Source organism: Beta vulgaris, chromosome 3, assembly GCF_026745355.1.
Source record: "Beta vulgaris subsp. vulgaris cultivar EL10 chromosome 3, EL10.2, whole genome shotgun sequence".
In the NCBI taxonomy this organism is placed as follows: Eukaryota; Viridiplantae; Streptophyta; class Magnoliopsida; order Caryophyllales; family Amaranthaceae; genus Beta; species Beta vulgaris.
The window spans coordinates 6,063,701-6,083,528 of NC_079204.1; the positions used below are offsets into that span (position 1 = coordinate 6,063,701).

The window sequence follows — 19,828 nt, forward strand, 5'->3', positions numbered from 1 at the left end:
GGTTGCTAAACGACGCCCTAAGATTTTCTAGTAACGCCCTAAATACGTATAATATACTGCATTTTTTTATTTTCAGATTTTCTCCCTTCTTCATTCACTTTCCCTCCCTCCTCTTCCACATCACCATTGAGCATCGTCGCAACACACCACCGTTGCCGCACCACCGCTGCTAGTGTCTCACCATCGCCGACACACCTCCACCGCCGTAGCCCACACCCTCCTCTCCACAATTTTCTTCATTTACAGTGAAGAATTTTTTTTAAAAGGCAGGCGTCCACCATGGACTCCCCACCATCGGGGAGGCGTCCATGACAGGCGCTCCACCACATGGTGAGGCGCCTGCCATGGACGCCTCCACCGGTGGTGAGGCATCCATGGTGGACGCCTGCCTTTCTTTAAAAACAAAAAATTCAGAAAAAAGTGGGCGTCCACCAAGGACGCCCCCTCCACCGGTGGTAGGGCGTCCTTGGTGGACGCCACTTTTTTTTTTTAAAAAAATATTCAGTCGCTGTACAGGATGGTGGCGATATGGAGTTTTTGAAAATGGAGAATAGTGGCATTATGGTGGTGGCATTATGGTAGCATTGTGAAGTCTTAGGGAGTTCAATAAAAGACTCCAAATAAGCTTTTACAGTGTGGCATTATGCTTGTAGCAATATGCTTTTAAAGGCAGAATGTAACAACAATGTCAGGTTGCTACTACATCAAATGAGGAGTTTTTGAAAATGGAGAAGATGGTGGTGGTGGTGGTGTGGCGGGGAAGTCAGTTTTTTAAATTGGAGAAGAAGATGGTGGTGGTGGTGGTGGTGTGGTGGGGAAGTCAGTTTTTTAAATTGGAGAAGAAGATGGTGGTGGTGGTGGTGGTGTGGCGGGGAAGTCAGTTTTTTAAATTGGAGAAGAAGATGGTGGTGGTGGTGGGGTGGGCAGTGAGTTTTTGAAATTGGAGGAGGGATTAGGAGAGTGAATCAAGGGGAGGAGAGAGAAAAAAATGCAATTATACAAGTATATAAATACGGTATAAAATTACTGTATTTAGGACGTTATCAGGAAAATTTCAGACGTCATTTAGTAAAACCCACAAACCATCTATATTAAGGCTTCCTTCACTTTGGAGAGTTGTACTTATAAGCCAATTTCGTTTATTTTAATCTTTGCCTATCTCAAAATTTTGGCTTTTGGAACCTTTTCCTTGAGAATTATGAAGTCTTTAATGAACTAATTTTCACGAATTCAAGATTTAATTTAATTGAATTCAGGGGTAAAATTCATTAATCAACCATAAATGGAATCGATTTCAGATCTCGAATACCATCTCCACAAGACTTTACCAACTAAACTAGATGACATTCACAACCGATTTAAGTTAATGAGTAAATAACACTTAATAATATGAATACTTTACCATGTAATTTAAACTTATCTAGGTTCTAGAGACACACCATTGTAAAACCAAAAATAATCACACCATCTCCATATATTCGTTAATTTTTTTTTTAAGAAAATGAACAAGGATAGTAGTAAATAAAAACTTTTATAGAAAAAGAAAAGGCGCATAGCAAACAAAACGCTCTCAAGTCTCAATCGAATTCTCTCTTCTTGGCGTAGGCTGTCCAACACTTCAACTCAAAATCTCACTCTCAATTCTCAATTCTCAATTCTCAATTCTCAATTCTCAAATTTCAATTATCTGGGCGCTGGATGTGTCGTTTGACTTTGAGTCTGAATAATTAGGGTTCTTCATTAATTAAATTAGGGGCTGCTCTTTTTCTCCGAAATTTCGGGTAAGTATTCTTGATTCTTCAATTCATTTTTTCTTCAAATGTATTTCACAATTTGTTTGCTGTAATTTTATTAAATTGTAGCTCTAAATGTTGATATTCACTTTTATGTTTTTAGTGGATTTGTAGCTTGGAATATTAAGAAATCGTAATTCGATTTATTTGGGGAGTGTAATAAGGTGTTGTTTCATATACTTCTTTAGAAATGTTATGCAGATGTTTTTTTTTTTTTTTTGGTAAATTTCATGTTTGATTTATAGAGGATTATAAATTTATCATATTGTTTATAACTGTTGTATTACTTATATGTGATGCTTGTTAATAAATCGTTAACTATGTCTTAGATTAGTGGTTTGATATAAATAGATTCTAAACAAGGCACCTGTGTTTGATCGTGAGTATGGCATTAGTAGTAACAATGTTGGGGAACTCATCAAGCGAATGTAAACAGGTGAACCGTGAATTTCATCTGTGTCTGCTGTAAATTCTAGCAAGTAGTAGGAGAGAAATGGACGACGATGGAAGTAGTTTGGCAGCTCCGACGATTTTCATCCTTGTTGCTCTCCTTCAGTTCATCCCCAGATACTTTGAGCACCAGATTAGGGTAAATTTTCGTGCATTTATTAGTTCATTCACCATTATTCTTTGTTTGCAACTCTACTTGGATCAATGCTTGTACACTTGTGAGTACTGCTGTACTGATATTGTGTGTGTGTGTATGTGCGCCCCCATGTTTGTGTATGTGCGCCCCCATGTGTGTGTATTTTTTATGTTTTACGACATCTGATATATAATATTTTGGATATGTCAAAATCACATAACTCTAATATATGAATTCAATATTTTCTGAATTTGATGACTATCTAAATATCAATGTTACCTAATTTTAGGTACAAAAATGGGTACCAGAATGCAATTTGCTACATATATCAATCTCCCTTCTAATTTGGATCGTACTTCACGGGGGCTTTAGCAAATGATTACCAAGAAATAACCAGTTTGATGTTATAGGGTCTCAGGAGTGCAATGGAATCACATTGCTTATTTATTTATTAATTTAAATTTTGGGGTTTGTTAGAGGTTATTGCTGTTCAGATCTTCAGGATATCTGTTATGGTATCTGAAGTCCTGATTTTGATATCATGTAGATGTAGCTGCTGTCTTATTTTATGAAGAATTGTCCACATTTTGCAACTTATAATGACTGTAGATTGGTTCCATAGGATGAAAGTTTCCAACTATTCAGATTTTTCTCATTGTGGTTTTCTTTGTATAGTGCTTTTATTATATATTTGAAATTTGTTTTTTGAATATGCTTAAAGCTTTCTATTTGTAGCACAATTAGAGATGTTTATTGATATATATGTTTGTTTCTCTCTCCAGAATGGAGGAGCTACAAGTGCTGAGGAAAAGAAGCTGCGGGCAGAAATAAAACAGCTTTTAAAAGAAGCCGGGTCTTTGACACAGTTGAGTCTTGTAGATATCTCTTGCTATAAATAATTCACATGTTATGTGCAAAAGATGAACTCTTCACCCAAGGACAGGGATGTAAGCGAATTAATGCTGTCTGCCATATCATATATTCTAATCTCCATGTAGCTATCATCACAAGGAGAAATCTATTTATTACCCTTTCTGCTTTTCTACATCTGCTATTTGCTGTAAGTTACTTGGCAATAAGTTCTGTCTGTACTCCGTGTACTTTGTTGATGATAGGCCATCCACATTTGCACAAGCAGCAAAACTTAGAAGAACAGCAGCAGCTAAGGAAAAAGAGCTTGCAAAATGTAAGTTAAAGCTGCCTGTTTGTTTGTCAGCCATATTATATTAGACTATCACTTTGAAATGCCACCCCCTAGTTGGTCAGTATTATAAGTAAATGGTCACCTTTTGACAGCTTTTGAATTTTTTTTTTTGCTTCTGATTTTGTGCCTTCTGTGCGGATCTATAAGAAGAGATAACAGTCCTCTAAAGTGATACAATAGATGTGATCCCGGTATTGGTTTTTGGTATTTGTTTTCTCTGGTCTGGTATGTGGCTCAGTGACTCTTTACTGAGCACTAGTGTAGTAGTGTACTGTCATTTCATTATGTTGAATATAGGGCAGCGCAGAACTATCAGAATACCCGAATATTCAATCCATGTCCAATCCAAAGAATTCGTTTATCGGTTACGGACACTAGTGTCACTTTGAAATTTCTGGTAACCCACTAACTTTCCCAATAGTCCTTTTCTTCTTTATTAGTTTCTGTTGCTAAATTGTTCTCTTAAGAGTCAAGACCCAAACATCCAATTTTGTCTTGATAATTACTTATTTAGTTTTTTTTTTTTGAAGAGTAGGTGTATGTTGGTAATTGAATTGTGATTATGTGGTAATGTTGGTAACTAATACTTCCTCAGCTTTTTTTTTTTCTTGCAACGTTTCCCATTTTAGGAAGTTGCATATTACTTGCAACATTGACATTTATGGTAATATATTCTCTCTTTGTCTCTCTTAGCACATGGGACCCCTTTTCTTTTTTTCTCTCTCTATCTCTCTCCTCTCAGTTATGTGGCATACTCCAACGTTGCAAGGAATAGAAAATCGAGGAAGTATTATTGGATAATTTTATAATAAAAAATTAAACTCCTGATTCGGTATACCCGGACTTTATCCTATCGGTTCACTGGCTTTAGTGTTATCGGTATTGGGTACCCAATCCCATTTTGATATCGGTTCGGTTACCAGACCGATGCATAGCTCGACTGGGATTTGTTCTGCTTAATCTTAACTTTTGACAGTGGCATTCCTGTTGGATGAATAGTGATGTTTACAGTCTTTAGGAAGTAACTACTACAATTAGTCTAGTAACTTGACAATATGAATTGCTGATTGGTTTAGTGCAAAGCCACTAACTGTGAAATTACCTTCCTATGTGGTCAATTTTAGGCTTTGATCTTCTTATTCATTTCATCTGGCTTTTACTTTGAATCCTTTAGATTAGTATTTTCTGAATTTGATGCATTAATGAATCGTTTTAGTTGCCAATCTGAAATTTTGCATATTAGAGGTTCTGTTACATAGTTTTGAAATTTGTCATTGTTTGACATTACATGAAGATCAAGAACAACAAATGCTGGAGAGGAAGTCATCATATGATCCGTATATGAAGTATGTGACTCCTGTAAAGGTGCCTCTTTGTAGACTCTGCTGAAGACATTTCTTTTGCTTGTAGAATTTTAAGTTCTCCATTAACTTGTTTCATTGTTTGTGGTGCAGGCACTAAGCTATCTTTTGCTGGGAGTTTGGTTTTGGAAATATCCTGTTGCGGCAATATCAAAGGAGATTTTGCAACCCTTTGGTGAGACACTTCAACTGCTTACAGCTTTGTATATCAATATCTTTGTTCACTCTATATAACATCGAACTTTGTGCTTGTGGTTATTACTTGGCAACTAACCTTTTCTTGGAAAACACGTAAACTAAATCTCTTGGAGGGAGAAGAGCTGGTATCTGGGTGTTTTAGCTCACAATGTTGTCTACTGCGGACTGCCTGTGGTCTTGACACTGATGTCTTCGCCTTGTTGCAGGAAAGATGCTATCTTGGAAGTCTGGTGGTAGCTCAGAGGAGAAAGTGATGGTATGTCTGTCAGACAGTTCTTTTTTCTTTAAATTTTCTTTGACTGACTGATTTGATGAAGTTTCATAACCCGTAACTAGCAAGTTCATTACTGAAGTTTTAAGGCTCTGATAGTCTGATTGGTGAAGATGAGAGATTTGGCTGGTATGCTAAGCTGACTTCTGAAAGCAAACGTCATTTGTTGAATGAAGTGTTGGAAGTATAGCTCATAAGCTTCTTCCCTTGATAATGATCTACTCTCAGGCCACTCTTCAAACTTCACAATGCACTTATCTCAACTCTCTAAGTCTTGAGTCCAGATCTGTGCGTCATGCCAAATCTACTTTAGACAGAAGCAATTCTGTAAAACATCCATCACAGACTCACAGTGACTTCTTTACTTTACTTTTGGCAGTACCCGTCTACTTCCACCCTTTTTCAGTATCAATTATATATGCAGGGTCCGGATCGCCTAACAACCTCTCCCACACAAAATCACAAACCTTTCAGGGGACTTTCTGCTTCTATCCATATATTCTTTGCGATTTGGAACTGATACAGTCCAACTTAAGCCAACACATAGTCATGTCTGATCTTTGAAATTTTGAGACCCTTAAGATTTCATCCTTCCTTGATCCTTACTGTGGTGCTGAGTCGCTGGCCAATTGGTGTGTCAATGCAGCTTATCTCCAGTAGGGAAAAAATTTCATTTACTGTCTGTTGGTCTTGTCTTATCAACTGGATCAATGAGCAAGAATTCTTGAGCATCCTCCTCAACGAACTTTTGTGGAATAGCCAATTTTCCAGACTCCTATGATACCATCCGTTATCTTTCTTATTCTAATGTTCTGCAATTTATTACTTGCCTATATTTTATATGATACCCTGCTTGTCCAAGAAATTAGCTTCTGGCAAGCTTCTTCTGATGCAGCTAGGATGGTGTTTTAGTGCATCGAGAGACGTGATAGTTGACCATTTGAACTCTCCACAGCTGCTTTGAATGACTTCAGGTCTTTGAAACTCATCTTACCCTCATGTTTAGGCCCGCATTTTTCCGATGGGCTTCTAAAGTGGATGGCCTGGAGTAATGTTATGTTCTATTGCTATCCTTTCTCTAGGTGATAATTTTTCAATGCCATTATTGGATTTAAGTTGATATTGGAATTCCTATTTAATATGGCAACCAAGTTTCACCAACTCAAAATCTGGTATGGGATTGCTGCAATTTTTTGCAAGGAAAATCAGAAGTGCCGAGGCACATAGAACTGTTGTGGCTAAATAGATACAGGCATACTGCTGTAACCTGTAGGAGCTCCTCTGATGGAAGAATTCTCAAACTCCTCCTCCCTTCTGGTTATTACGTTGTCTCGTTGTATTGTGATTTAATAAGTAATTCTTGCTTTTCCTGTGTACTTGCAGATTGGTATCGTACCTTGGCTTGTACTGTGCACTAGGGTCAGCAAGCTCATCTGTCGGAAGGTCAACATATAAGATGCTTCTGGTGCATTGTCGTGAAGCTTTGTTTAGTTCAGATATCGAATGTCTGAGTGGGCGCCTGTGAAATGGGAAGTACCGTGCTGCCTTTTTTTGCACTCACACAAAGATATAGGGCAGTCGAATTCCGAAAATAGGAAACTGGAAGGCACCTTCAAAACATGATCTTTCCCTTCCATTCCCTGTTGGTTGCTTTCTCGTAGTTTTCATGTAATCTTGAACCACTAATACCTTTTTTTTATGTACTCGTAGCATTTAGGAAAAGTTCGTGCTCTCTTTTTTTTTTTCTTTTCAAAATACACATTGAAATGAATATGTTATATGATCATGTTTTTATCAATATTTTGCTGAGAATTTATCTTTAACTTTTGGCTTTTGGAGGTTTAAATTAAAACTGATTTTTTGCTAATTACTTTTGATATTTTCTAAATTTCTAATGTGTTTAAAATTGTGATTGAATTGATTGTTCCCTGAATTAATTCTTATGTTGAAGAGAAGACGACGAAAGAGCAGCGAAATAGAGGTAAAAGATATTTAATTTGGGCTTATAATCTTACAAAACTCAACCAGGCAAATGTAAAACGGGAGAATAACAGCCCAAAAATGCCAAAAATAACAGAAATTTCAAACAAAAAACGGTCTTTCATTTTAAAAAAATTGACACAGTTTTTGAAATTAACAAAGAAAAGCCATTCAATAAAAACCCATGTAGTACGCAACATAGATTTCTTCATTAAATCTCGAAACAAATTGTTTCTCTTTCTGTTTGATCTTCTCGTTTCCTTGCAAAATTTCAAAATTTCTTTCTATTTTCAAAAGCTAACCTTTGTTTTCTCTTCCAAAGTTATGTCATTCACCTACAATAAGCAGCTCTCAGCTAAAACCTTATTTGATTCCTTACACATGAGTTCATGGGTCATCTTCACAATTCTCTGCACAACAATAATTTTCATTGTAATCATTCTCGTTACTATCCTATGCTTCTGCTATTGTTTTCCTCGACGACATCGATCCAAAAACCGAGCTTTTCTCACTTCAAATCATGCCAATATCTATAGTTCTTCATCACTAAAGAAGAGGTTCCTTTCATTTAATGGTTCAAATCATATCGTCAATATGGTTCCTCTAGAATGTGAGGTGATTAGACCAAGTAATTTTTGTGAAAATGAATTGGAAAATCTTAGTAATATAAGACAGAATTATAGTAGAATATGTCATTGGTTCTCAATGAGGGAGATCATAGAAGCTACAAACAACTTCCATAGTAGGAATTTAATCGGAGTTGGATGTTATGGTAAGGTTTACCGAGGTTTTCTATTTGATGGTACACAAGTTGCTGTGAAAGAGCTCACAATAACCAGGTAACATTTTTGTTTGTTGTATACAAAGCTATATAGGGTAGTGATGTAGACAAGTTTCGATCTCTTAGATACCATATCTACACGACTTTGCCAACTAAACTGGTCGACATTCATACAGTATATATATGTGATCATTGCTAATCCCAATATTATTTGAGCTATACTCTGAATTATGTGGACTCACTATGCATGAATAATCAGTATCAATACAGAGAAGATCAGACGAATAGTGGAGGAAATTCCAAATATGAACCACAAAAACCTTGTGAAGATAATAGGCTTTTGTGTGGAAGAATGTGATCTTTCTACAAGGTACTCAAATGCAGACTTATTAGATTGTCATTTGTATACATCTTGATACTTCTTTTAAAGTTATATGCTTCTTTGGTTTGATACTTAATAGTACTAATATCTAAGAACTCGTTAACCATTTTAGGTATATACTTGTATGCGAATATGTTGACAATGGCAATCTGCAACAGTGGCTTCATGCAAATGATGTTGAACAAATCAATCCTTTGAGTTGGAGAACTCGTGTGGATATCATTTCAGGAACTGCGAAAGGGTCAGAAAATAATCATTCACATTAGCTCCAAACTTCCATATTCTCAAGCTTAGCTTGTTCATTGTAGTTTTGAAATTACATGTTATACTTTCGGCTTTTTAAGAAATAAAAAGCACGTATTTGCATAGCAGAAAGAGCAGTTTCCAGTGTATTGTTGTCAGTGTTCTTCAGATATCAAAAAACATACCTGACTAGTTGAAGTGTCTTTAACTTTCAGTTCCTTAGTTTGCATCAAGTTAATATTTTCCTCGGCAGATTAGCTTACATGCATGAAGATTTTGGGCAAAAGATCGCGCACAAGCAATTACAATCTCATAAGATCTTGTTGGATCATCAATGGAATCCAAAGATATCTGATTTTGCTGTTGCAAAATTATTAGATCATCCGAGTTTATATTCATATGAGTAAGACTATTACATAATACTATACTTCATACTGCATATCCACTTAACTAAAATTTGGAGGCGTTTTTCTGAACCAATATATGACTATGACTATGACTATGGCTATGACTAGGGAGATGAACGAAGAAGAAGATGTTTATAGCTTCGGAGTGCTTGTCATGGAGATCATCTCAGGAAGGCAGCCTACTGAGAATAATAGACCTAAAGAAGAGGTAATGCTGCTGATTCTCCTATAAATTGTATAAAGTTATCAAGTTCTTTGTAAACTACTGTTTTTTGTTTAACATAGTGTCTAATAGAATTTTCGATGAAATACTTGTTATGCTAATTACTTCAGTGTTAACTTTGATCAATACAATTAATGTGTTCTAGCAACAACTCGTTAAATGGTTGAAGAGAATGGTATTGAACCAAAACTATGAACAAGTTGTTGATCCGAAGATACCCCAACTGCCTCCTCTGAAAGAGCTCAAAAGGATCCTTCTGATTGCCTTGCGTTGTGCTGATCTTGTCGTCGAAAATAGGCCTAAAATGGGAGAAGTCATACACATGCTCGAGCCACGAGATTTGTTACTCTCGGGTGTGAGTACATTTCATATTTCACAGCTCTCAATTGTTCATCCTGTTTCAGCTATGATCATGCTAGTTTTCGTCGATTTTTCAGGTGCAACATGTTTATCGTAGAAGTTTCTCTCAAGAGAGTCTAATTTCTTTCTGATCAAATCTTAATTGATTCATGTTGTTTTATTATTGACAATGAAATCCAGGTAATGTTAAAAATGTTTTCATGTTCATAAACATGTTACATGATTACATCGTATTAATAGTCTATAGATTGTTGATCTTCTATGGGTGCAACTGAATTTAACTTATTTATCGTGCATATCAACTTATCCAAACTTATACTTCTCCTAATTAACAAATATATAATATGTATACTTTGAATCAAAGTTTAGCCTCCTTTATTAATATAGAAAGCCTAAAGGTAAATTTGCCAAGATATGAACGATTTCAATTCAAGAAAAGCATTATGATCTTTTCATCTTAGCTATTTATTCGACATATCTAATTTGAGTTGCTAGAAAAAAGTAGAACATTTTTAAGAAAATTTTGATGCAGCATTGATCGACTAATCGTAATAAGACATACATGATTGCTTATCTTCAAAACTCAAGATCGATTTTATTTCCAAGACCACAACATACGACTCATATTACACTTGATTTAGTACCCAGAAAATACCTGGTCAATACCCGGAAAAAGAGTTAAGGTTGTTACTCGCAAAGAAAAATAATTTTAAGGTTTTATTTTGCCAGATTTTTTTAAAAGGTCGTTTCTCGCAAAAAATTGTATTTAAAAGATTGTTTCTAACAAATTTTCCAAGATTTTATTAAGAGATGGACAAGAAAAATTAATAAGATAATACTGGTGTTTCTCTAAAAAGAGATGAGTGAGATTGGCATGTCTCCCTTAAGTTCAAGGATCTTGCATGGTGTATTTATGACTTTTGAGTTGGTTAAAAGAGGAGATTTTGATTGATTCATATAGAAATAAGATAAAAATTAATTTGGATGCTTTTGTTACAAGTCTGATTAATTGTTTTTGTAATCTTGAATATGGATTTACAAAGTCACAATTAATATATGTTAATTAGATAATCATTTGTGCTAATAATTATTATAATTATGCATATACGCTTTGAAAAATCTACGGCATAGACTATTATCGATGGATTGGTTTGGACTTTGGAGTGAGGCATTGTCCACCATACATTTGCTATTGACAGACTGTTGTACTCCTTCGAGCCATAACTAAGTTTATTTATCTATGCCAAGTATGCCACGTTAACCAAAAAAAAACATATAAGGGGTACTTTGGAAAATCTAGTTGGTGTAGGATACTCATCCACTCCTACGAAAGAGAAAAATACCTTTGTCTAGATTTTTCTTTAAACCAACATAGCTGAAAATTTACTAGTATTACATAAATAGGCAGGCATTACATGCAGTGGTAGAAGATAGAACACACAAATCAGAGATAAGAGTTAAACATAACAATAAACCAAAGACAAAGGCTCACCCAACATGAACTCAAGCCACAAAAGGAGCTAAGCAAACTTTGAGCTCCACCTCTTCAATTGGTAACCTATCCTTAGGGAAAGGACAATCCACGACCCTATTATCCTCCCTTAACAACCCGCAAGCCCGAGGCTTAACCCGACTCATGACTCCTTCAACATTAGTACAATTCCACAACATCTCTTTGGGTTCACGGGCCAACCCTATTGTAATGTTAGACATACATATACCCTTAAAAACATCCCCCTTGATCCCCTCCAGATATCCTGGCATGCTCACGTTCTCTGCTATCATATCCCCGTAGTTAATTCCCTCGATAGTGGGTAGCGCCCGTGGGTTGTAATATGGGTCAGGGTGCGCTCCATAATATCCCGTCATCCAGAAAACATATTTCATGGTCTTCATTGTCATTTTCCTTACAAAGATATCTTTGACAAAGGCACCCCGACCAGGGGAGCTTTTGATTCGGACTGCTGACTCTGTGTCGATAGCAGTTATGTGCTCAGCCCGTATGTCTTGGATTCCACCTGACATCTCGCTCCCAAGCGCAATGGTGGCGCTTGTTGGAGAGATGCACGTAAGATGGCGGATGATTACATGCTGTGTTGGCATGTTGAAACGGTTTCCATACTCATCCCACCCACTCTTAATTGCTATGCAATCGTCTCCAGAGACTATGTAGTTGTTCTCTATTAATACATTTGAACATGAGTCTGCATACAAGTTAACAAAAATAAGAAATTGATTTTACTATTCAACAATAATACCTAAGCACAAAAATGATCAGATAAACAAAAACATCAGACTAAAAAAGCTCAATAAGTTACCAATTACCTGGATCAATACCGTCAGTGTTAGCAGAATGAGTTGGTGCAAGGATGGTCAGTCCTTGAATTATCACATCTCTACAATGATTTAAAATTAAGTGCTTAAAAATAAATCACCTATACAATATTTAAAAAACAGTATCAAATGGCGAGTCCCTTAGATATGTTCCGATTTAGAAGTATTATTCATGTAGTCGAAGTTTAAGAACATGGACAGTACATAGAAAAAGAAAGGTCATCATGTGGGTTTTGTTAGATACGTTTCAATTTGTATTTTTAAATATTAACTTAACTCTTACTAATATGTAATACCAGTCAATTAAAGATGTAAAAAGGCATAATGTGGAGACTACAAAAATTTGCAAATGATAGAACAGCTCGATAAAATGGGAGAGTATTTCATAAACAAAATATGGGAGAATATACCTGCAATAAATAGGGTGGACATTCCAGTTAGGAGAGTTGAGCAAGGTGAGATCAGAGATTTGGACTCCGTTAGAGAACATAAGCTCTATCATGTAAGGTCTTGTCTCATTAAGTTCATTATTCCGATATTTCTTCCACCATATTGCACCTTGGCCATCAATTGTCCCATTCGCGCCTACAATCAATCAGATGTATGCTTAAAAGATCATTGGATGTTTGATGACTTGATGAGGTATTAGAACACGGCCCATACGACATACGGGCTAATTTTGCATTTTCACCATTGGATGTGCATGAAATTGTGACCATGCAATGTTTAGAAGATCAAAGATCCCAAAATTTTTTCATTGTCTTTTATTTGGTCTGGGGGAATAAAGGAATAGAAGTTGGCAAGATCTTCTATAAGACAATTTCGCAATAAAACCAACATGTGAGCTGGAATTGCTTCTGCGACACCAAAAAAGACGAGGGAGAATAACTAACATATACTTCATACAAGATTAGACAGTTTCACTTAAGAGTCCTTTACCTGTAATAATAACATCAGTAAGATTGGTTCCAAATATAAGACTTTGGTAACGACCAGCAGGAGCGTCTCTTCCTTTACCGTAAGATGGCAGAGGTGCAAGAATTGGCCAGTCCTTCTCATCCTGCTCATATCACATTGATGTTTAGAGTAAGGTTGTGAATTGTAATTACAGTAACAAAAATTTTAACTATCTTTTAGACTATTCTAAATCTAACAATAAAAAGGAAACTGACATAACCCCAATATAATGGCAAACAAAACAAAATACTCAGTGAATTTTGTAGGCCCATATTACCACTTTTTTTTAACAACATGCTTATTTCTAGGAATTTACAAGCTGCAAAAGTCAACAATAATTATGAATCCTTCCTGTGCAAGATCTAGTATTAGGGACACATTCATCATGCTGTTAACATTTCCACATCATAGATTGAATTACACTCTCAGTACGAAATCAATTATTACATGCTACTACTATTTTGAAATACTTAAAGAAGTAGTCAGAATTTCTAAAAGGATCAACAGTTAAAGGTTTATAATTGGGTTTTCCAGAAATGTCCTTCCTAAATTGAGTTATGAAGAGCGTTGTTGGGACTTGAGATCACCTAACTATCATATACAATTCCTCTTCATAAAATTATGTGCATTATTAAGTAGGAAATGTGCCCATAAATTAAGAGATGTTGAGACAATATGAGATCTTTGAAAAACAATAGTACTTAGGAACTTCATCGACACTGCACCGGCCTAGAGCAGGAAATCAGGCAGCTAGATTCAACTTTAAGTTTTGTCCATCAGCAAAATTTCCCCAAGCCCAAGGTTCCCTTCTGGAATTATGATATTATGCATGTGCTGACCTTTCAAAGAGAACTTGAACTAACAGTTCGACGAGTAAGCAAATAATGCATAGTGATGCGAGAAGAATGACATTTTTTAAAAAGTTGGTAAGATGAAGGATCTCACCCTACTGACTTGGCACCTCGCACAGGTATATAACCAGTCAAATTTGCACATCAACCTCCTTGGAGGGAGGGGGGATGGTAAGGGAAGCCTCACTCCCAAAGAGCCCCTAGTGAGATTTTATCCCATGACCTTGAAGTCATGAGGTCAAATCTTTACCACTAGGCCAAGAATAACATGTTAGACTATTTTGCCTCTTACATCCCCTAAAAGGCTAGAACAAATGACATTTTCTCATCTTTCTGAAAAATAAACAATAAAGACTATCAGTTATGACTGCAAGGTACGCCATGGGACCATGGAGCATACTACAGGGGGCAATAGAACATGTATGCTTCTGAGGAGGCAACTATACGCAATTACGCATCACGCATGTGTTGCTCACATCAGATAGTGTATGACTTGTATGCTGCTCAAGTTGTTGCAAGTGCACCATATAAGATGAGAAAAACTCTAATTGGCTAAAGCCAACTAAACAGACTATGGTTAGTCATAGTTTTTCCAAGATGCCTTATTAGCCGACTATGGTCTATGGATATTTGGTTTGAATGTAATGTATAAAGGTAAATGATCAATGGTATTTTATTTTTGATTAAAAGGAGATTTGTTAATTACTAGCCGAAGTCAGCTAAAATTTAGCCAAATAGCATGACTCAAGATAGAAGAATAATATATTTAGTGAATTGTTCGCTGATGAGTGATGACCCAACAAGGAAATGGGGTGGAGCCAACAACAATTAGAATTATCAAAATACTCCCTCCGCTTTCTTTATTTGCTACATTATTTATGCACGGTTTTCAAAATGTTTTTAATCCTTAATATCTCCTATTCCTTTGTAAAATTATAAAAAAAATTGATATTATGAATCTACACATTGAGACAAATCTAACAAGACCACACTTGACTATATTTTTACTTATAAAAGAATCAAAATAATCGATCAAAGTTGGTAGCTTGATTTTCCAAAATAGAAATGTAGCAAATAAAAGAAAGCAGAGGGAGTACATCTCTTCATTCATCACCGACCGATTCTCTAAGTACTTTTTCTCTACAAGGCATAACCCCCTAGAACAAATCGCAATGGATCCCTTTCTTCCTTTACTGAAATTGGCAATCGCAATGGATCCCTTTCTTCCTTTACTGAAATTGACATCCCTTTAATTAAGGAGCAAATTGGGGTACCTTACAATTTTCTTCTTTCACTTTTTAGGTAAACAAAGGAGCTAAAAGTACATGCAATGGACCACTTTTCAACAAAAGCAAACACCTAGTACTGCTGGTACATGCGTTGCCAAAGTTTAGCATCTCTAATCTACTATTACCACCTAAGCTCACTTTTGCTCAAAATGCCTCAACTAGTACTACTGCTTGGATTTGAAATACTAATAAGTGAAATAAACCTACATTACGCTATCGGCCCGTTTAATTAGTGGTCATAAACACTGGTAATAGTAATGATATTTAGTGTAAATTTGTAAAGAAGTTCTCATGTTAATGACCATGAGAATAAAACTTTATCACATAACATACGTTTTCCTTCCTAAATTTCTATTACCATCCAATACCACCTTCTCAAGTGGTAATGGATAGTAATGAGATTTTAGGAAGAAAATGAATATCTTGGGATGAATTAGTATTACCATAGGGAATAACATTGGAATTATAGTACAAATTAACAGTTTAATACATTATCATTCCCACCATATGGCTTCTTACGAAACAGGTCGATAATGAGTACCAGTGTACCACTACTAACTCTGGTACTAGTATCTCATCAACTAAAATCTTTAGCATATGATCAAATCACTAATGTTAGTGATATTGTCCAGAAAAAAGACAGTTCTTGATAATATGAATTGTTAATATATTATATATCCTTTCATCTAAACTTGGACTTGCAAAAACTAATTTTGCCACCATTCACTTCAACCCTTGAGACAGACAGCAAATTAATACTAGCTATTCAATTTGTTTCGCATCAGACCATCAGAAGCATTTGGTTAAACCCAGGGTCGGGGCTAGGATTTTAGGGGCACTGTGCGGATTCTTAAAAAGAGGCCTTAAAATCCGCATGGAAAGACTCACCGAAAGAGTACCAGAGTGCAAAATTTAAATCGTAGTTACAAGGATTCGATCCCTTCACCTCATGTAACTAAGGCCCAAAACACACCACTACTCCATACACTTTATTTGATTTATTATTGTTACAAACATTATAAGTACAGAGCTTTTGGGGCCCCTGTCAAACTGAGGCCCTGCGCGGTCGATCACTTTGCTCATGCCAAACGCCGGCCCTGGTTAAACCTAAGATATTCAATATATGTATGTAAAATGCTATGTTATGCTCAATCTGAGCAAATTGAGTAAGAATATAGCATTGTGTGTACCATGCAACATAATATATCAGGTCGTATTATAGAAATTGTAAGTCAAATTACATTAGTTACACAAAGAGCATTAATGTTAAGTATGGCCTATGGGACTCAAGTCTCAAGGTACCCTTAGTGTCCTACACAACTACGTGTCCGATTCGGCTATTTTTCTATAAAAAAAGTTTCACTTTTCTTGGCCCAATATAAGGTGTCCGAGTGTACGTCCCACACATGTTCGAGTTTGAGTATTCTAACACTAGCACACAGGTACTTGAGGTAGCAAGGATGTCTTGGCCTAGTGGTTAAAATTGAGGTGCTGTGAACGATAGGTGAATCCCCCCTCCCCTTCTTTGTACTTCGTGGCTCATATGGATAAAAAAAAAAACAGGTACTTGAGCTGAAATAAAGAATACTAGCAACATACTTCTAACAAGGAAAATGAAATGAGAGTATAAAGAAAGAGACCTGAGAAGCAAGGAGTACAGCATCCTTGTGAAGGTAAAGAGTAAAGTGGCTGATGAGAGAGAAACTGCCAGTTAACCACCTTCCTCTTGGGATTATAAGTTGAGCTCCACCATCAGGGGCAATTCTGGAAAGATGTCTAATTGCTGACTTAAAAGCCTTTGTATTTAACGTCTTCCCATCTCCTTTCGCTCCAAATTCAGTTACAATTGCACTGTGTTTTCTGCAGTTTACTGCCCTGTATGATATTGTTGGGTGTGAATTTACCATTTTACCCCCATCTTCTATTCTTCCTTTCACCGTCTTCGTCGAGATGCTTATGAGCAGTACCCAAATAATCGCTACATTGTATACAACACCTGTTTTTACCTATTTTTTCATCAAATTTCATAAAAATAATATTAGGGACAAAATAATATAAGATGAAAATGATCTTGATACATTTTTTAAAAAAAATTAACAAAAGAATAAGGGAAATTTACAGCAGTGTATCTGGGTTTACGAGATGGTAACATTGTTATGCTGCCTGAGATTAAAAAAATGGGTCGGAGTGAGTGATGGGAAAAGAATGGGAAGGGTGGATTTATGGAGAAATAGAGAGGCGAGGAGGTGGAGGGCCCAGGTGATAAAAGCTAGGATATTTTGGATTGGAAATGAAAATTTCCCAATTTTGGATACCCAAGAGTATCTGAAACATGGTGATTATTCGTATCTATATAATAATATAAAGCAATAAGGATTTGCTTATGTGTCAAGAGCAAATTGAATTGCTGATGTGTCAATCCTTTGTAATATGTTTTACAATATTTTGCCACGTGTATTTGTCTTTAAAAATTTCTGTTATGCATTACTTTTTTAGGCACATAATTGAAAAGCTATTTAAGAAAGTTCTCTGTTATGGAATGTAAATCAACTAAATTTTAGGAATCGATTGCTATTAATTAGTAATTACTTATGCATCATAAAACTGCCAAAAAAAATATATCTCCTAAATCCGATATTTTAGGCACTAATTAAAAAAAAAATCATATTCCCTAAATACGGTTTTTTAGAAACTAATTAAAATTCATATCTCCTAAATTCGGTATTTGAGTTACTAATCATATATTTTGGCACTAATTAAGAAATAAATTTATATTACGAAGCTGATATTTTAGATACTACTTAAGGTATTACAACTATTTAAATGAACATGTTGTATTCTCTTCTTAAACCCAAATTAAAATAAAAGTCTTAATAGATTATAATATTAAATTAAAGTTTACCAAGGGACGTATTAATCATACAATAAGTTGTATTATAGAGTTTTTTTTTTTTAAAGTTCAAATGATAAGATCATTGACCACATATCCATACCATCAACATTATAAGTTCATTGCAAACTATAAAATCGTGGGCCGTCATATTACAAATACTACGGTGTATCCCATAAAATGATGACAATTATTAGTGAGTTACAATGTGGTTAGCAATACAAAACACAATCCATGATAAAATCAATAATAATTGGTATTAGCACCTCATGTATAACACAAAAAAAATAAACATCTTATGTATTAACACTTAGCTTACATAAAAGAATAAAAATCTTATGTAATAACACTTAGCTTGCACAAAAGAATAAACATCTTATGTACTAATACTTGCACAAAAGTCTAAACATCTTATGTACTAAACCTAATATTAAACTATCAATTAAAAAATGAATTAGCCAATATATAAATAGATAAGAAAAGATAACAAACTCAACAAAGGTTAACTTTTACTTGGCTCATGAGGTTTATAAAACTTAAAGGAGGGTAGCCTAATTGTAACAACAAACATGAGATGTCTTAAAGTTTAGTATAATAACAATGGGACCCCTTTCATTGTACAAAATATCACATCACAGTATTTAAAGTTTGCTAGGAATATGCTATCTTAACTGGTAAATGTATGGCATCTCTATGTAAGGGTTAAAAATTAAAATTACATATAGAACTTATGTGAAATTTATCGTCCATAATTTTAGTGTAGTTGTATCTTTGTGAAGTTTATGAGTCATATACTTCCTCCGTTTCGAATTACTCGCTACACTTTCAAAATTCCACTACTATTCATGAATGAGGTTTGACCATGCATTATTTACTATTAGATAAAATCAAATGTTATAATGTAATTGTTGGATTTGTCTCAATGTATAGTTTCAGAAAATCAAAATTTTATACTTTACTCTAATACATAATTAAAGATATTAGTAGTCAAAGTAGTGCATAGACAAGCATGAAAGTCTAAGTGTAGCGAGTAATTTGAAACAGAGGCAGTATATTTGTTCAGTTTATTCACAACAATCGAATCACAACTAAAAAAATAATATTACCATACATATGAAATTTGAGAGCTCATAATTTCTAGGTGTTCATCTCAAAGAAAAGATAAAATGTCATATAATATATTTCCACATATAAATTGATTTTTATTTCTATATATTACCGTTCATTTGGAACAAGTATTATTGACCTGGATCAGTGAGCTAATCACAAACTCACAATAAAAATGAAAAAAAGGGTGAATTGTGCATGTTAAATAATTGACAATATAATTTATTCTATATTTTACTTTCCAAAATAAATAAAAAATGGGTCAAATAGTATGAAACTTACAAGCTTTAAATTCTAAGAGAGGTGCATAGAATCTTACTTCTATCTAGAAGCCGAATATAATCTTAACAAAATCTAAGTTTGCTAATAAAGTTCCAAACTGTAACAAACTTGCTTGAACTCTCAGTTTTCATCACTATCATAAAAATTCTGTCTTTTTCCATCTCAATTTGAACATCTAGAAAGTGAATCATCATCTTCATATAAAAACTTATGTAGATAACATCTGAATCTCACACATCCAATGTTTATGGATAAAAACACAATCAAATTCATTTTTTCTCCATTTTCGAAAATATCAAGTGTGTTCGATGAATCTGTGGTCAAACTTT

The 19,828-nt window shown here is 35.0% G+C and overlaps 3 protein-coding genes across 3 annotated transcripts; 2 read left to right on the forward strand and 1 right to left on the reverse strand.

Annotated features, from left to right (window-relative positions):
* The first annotated feature begins 1,507 nt into the window (after window positions 1-1,507).
* LOC104888374 (protein GET1) lies at window positions 1,508-7,211 on the forward strand. Its single transcript, XM_010673325.4, has 8 exons — window positions 1,508-1,781; window positions 2,230-2,382; window positions 3,162-3,244; window positions 3,495-3,565; window positions 4,878-4,948; window positions 5,038-5,119; window positions 5,349-5,398; window positions 6,797-7,211. The coding sequence occupies exons 2-8, from the start codon at window positions 2,287-2,289 to the stop codon at window positions 6,866-6,868; spliced, it is 525 nt and encodes a 174-aa protein (XP_010671627.1). The 5' UTR covers window positions 1,508-1,781; window positions 2,230-2,286; the 3' UTR covers window positions 6,869-7,211.
* Window positions 7,212-7,338: 127 nt separating this feature from the next.
* Window positions 7,339-10,041, forward strand: LOC104888601 (probable serine/threonine-protein kinase At1g01540). Its single transcript, XM_048640911.2, has 6 exons — window positions 7,339-8,544; window positions 8,669-8,797; window positions 9,053-9,202; window positions 9,315-9,414; window positions 9,575-9,784; window positions 9,867-10,041. The coding sequence occupies exons 1-6, from the start codon at window positions 8,480-8,482 to the stop codon at window positions 9,918-9,920; spliced, it is 708 nt and encodes a 235-aa protein (XP_048496868.1). The 5' UTR covers window positions 7,339-8,479; the 3' UTR covers window positions 9,921-10,041.
* Window positions 10,042-11,161: 1,120 nt separating this feature from the next.
* Window positions 11,162-17,500, reverse strand: LOC104888375 (probable polygalacturonase). The gene is made up of 6 exons (XM_010673326.3): window positions 17,340-17,500; window positions 16,861-17,226; window positions 13,063-13,183; window positions 12,534-12,708; window positions 12,115-12,185; window positions 11,162-11,993 (listed from the first exon to the last, which is right to left on the reverse strand). Exons 1-6 carry the CDS (start codon window positions 17,370-17,372, stop codon window positions 11,293-11,295), a joined length of 1,467 nt encoding a protein of 488 aa, XP_010671628.2. The 5' UTR covers window positions 17,373-17,500; the 3' UTR covers window positions 11,162-11,292.
* Between the last annotated feature and the right edge of the window lie 2,328 nt (window positions 17,501-19,828).

Coding starts and splice junctions, on each gene's coding strand:
- LOC104888374 (XM_010673325.4), top strand. CDS start 2,287: ATGGACGACGATGGAAGTAGTTTGGCAGCTCCGACGATTTTCATCCTT. Junction 3,566..4,877: donor GGAAAAAGAGCTTGCAAAAT/GTAAGTTAAAGC, acceptor CATTACATGAAG/ATCAAGAACAACAAATGCTG. Junction 5,399..6,796: donor GCTCAGAGGAGAAAGTGATG/GTATGTCTGTCA, acceptor GTGTACTTGCAG/ATTGGTATCGTACCTTGGCT.
- LOC104888375 (XM_010673326.3), bottom strand. CDS start 17,372: ATGTTACCATCTCGTAAACCCAGATACACTGCT. Junction 12,709..13,062: donor TACTGATGTTATTATTACAG/GTAAAGGACTCT, acceptor GATTGATTGTAG/GCGCGAATGGGACAATTGAT. Junction 12,186..12,533: donor GTCCACCCTATTTATTGCAG/GTATATTCTCCC, acceptor AAATCATTGTAG/AGATGTGATAATTCAAGGAC.
- LOC104888601 (XM_048640911.2), top strand. CDS start 8,480: ATGAACCACAAAAACCTTGTGAAGATAATAGGCTTTTGTGTGGAAGAA. Junction 8,798..9,052: donor ATTTCAGGAACTGCGAAAGG/GTCAGAAAATAA, acceptor TTTCCTCGGCAG/ATTAGCTTACATGCATGAAG. Junction 9,203..9,314: donor CCGAGTTTATATTCATATGA/GTAAGACTATTA, acceptor GGCTATGACTAG/GGAGATGAACGAAGAAGAAG.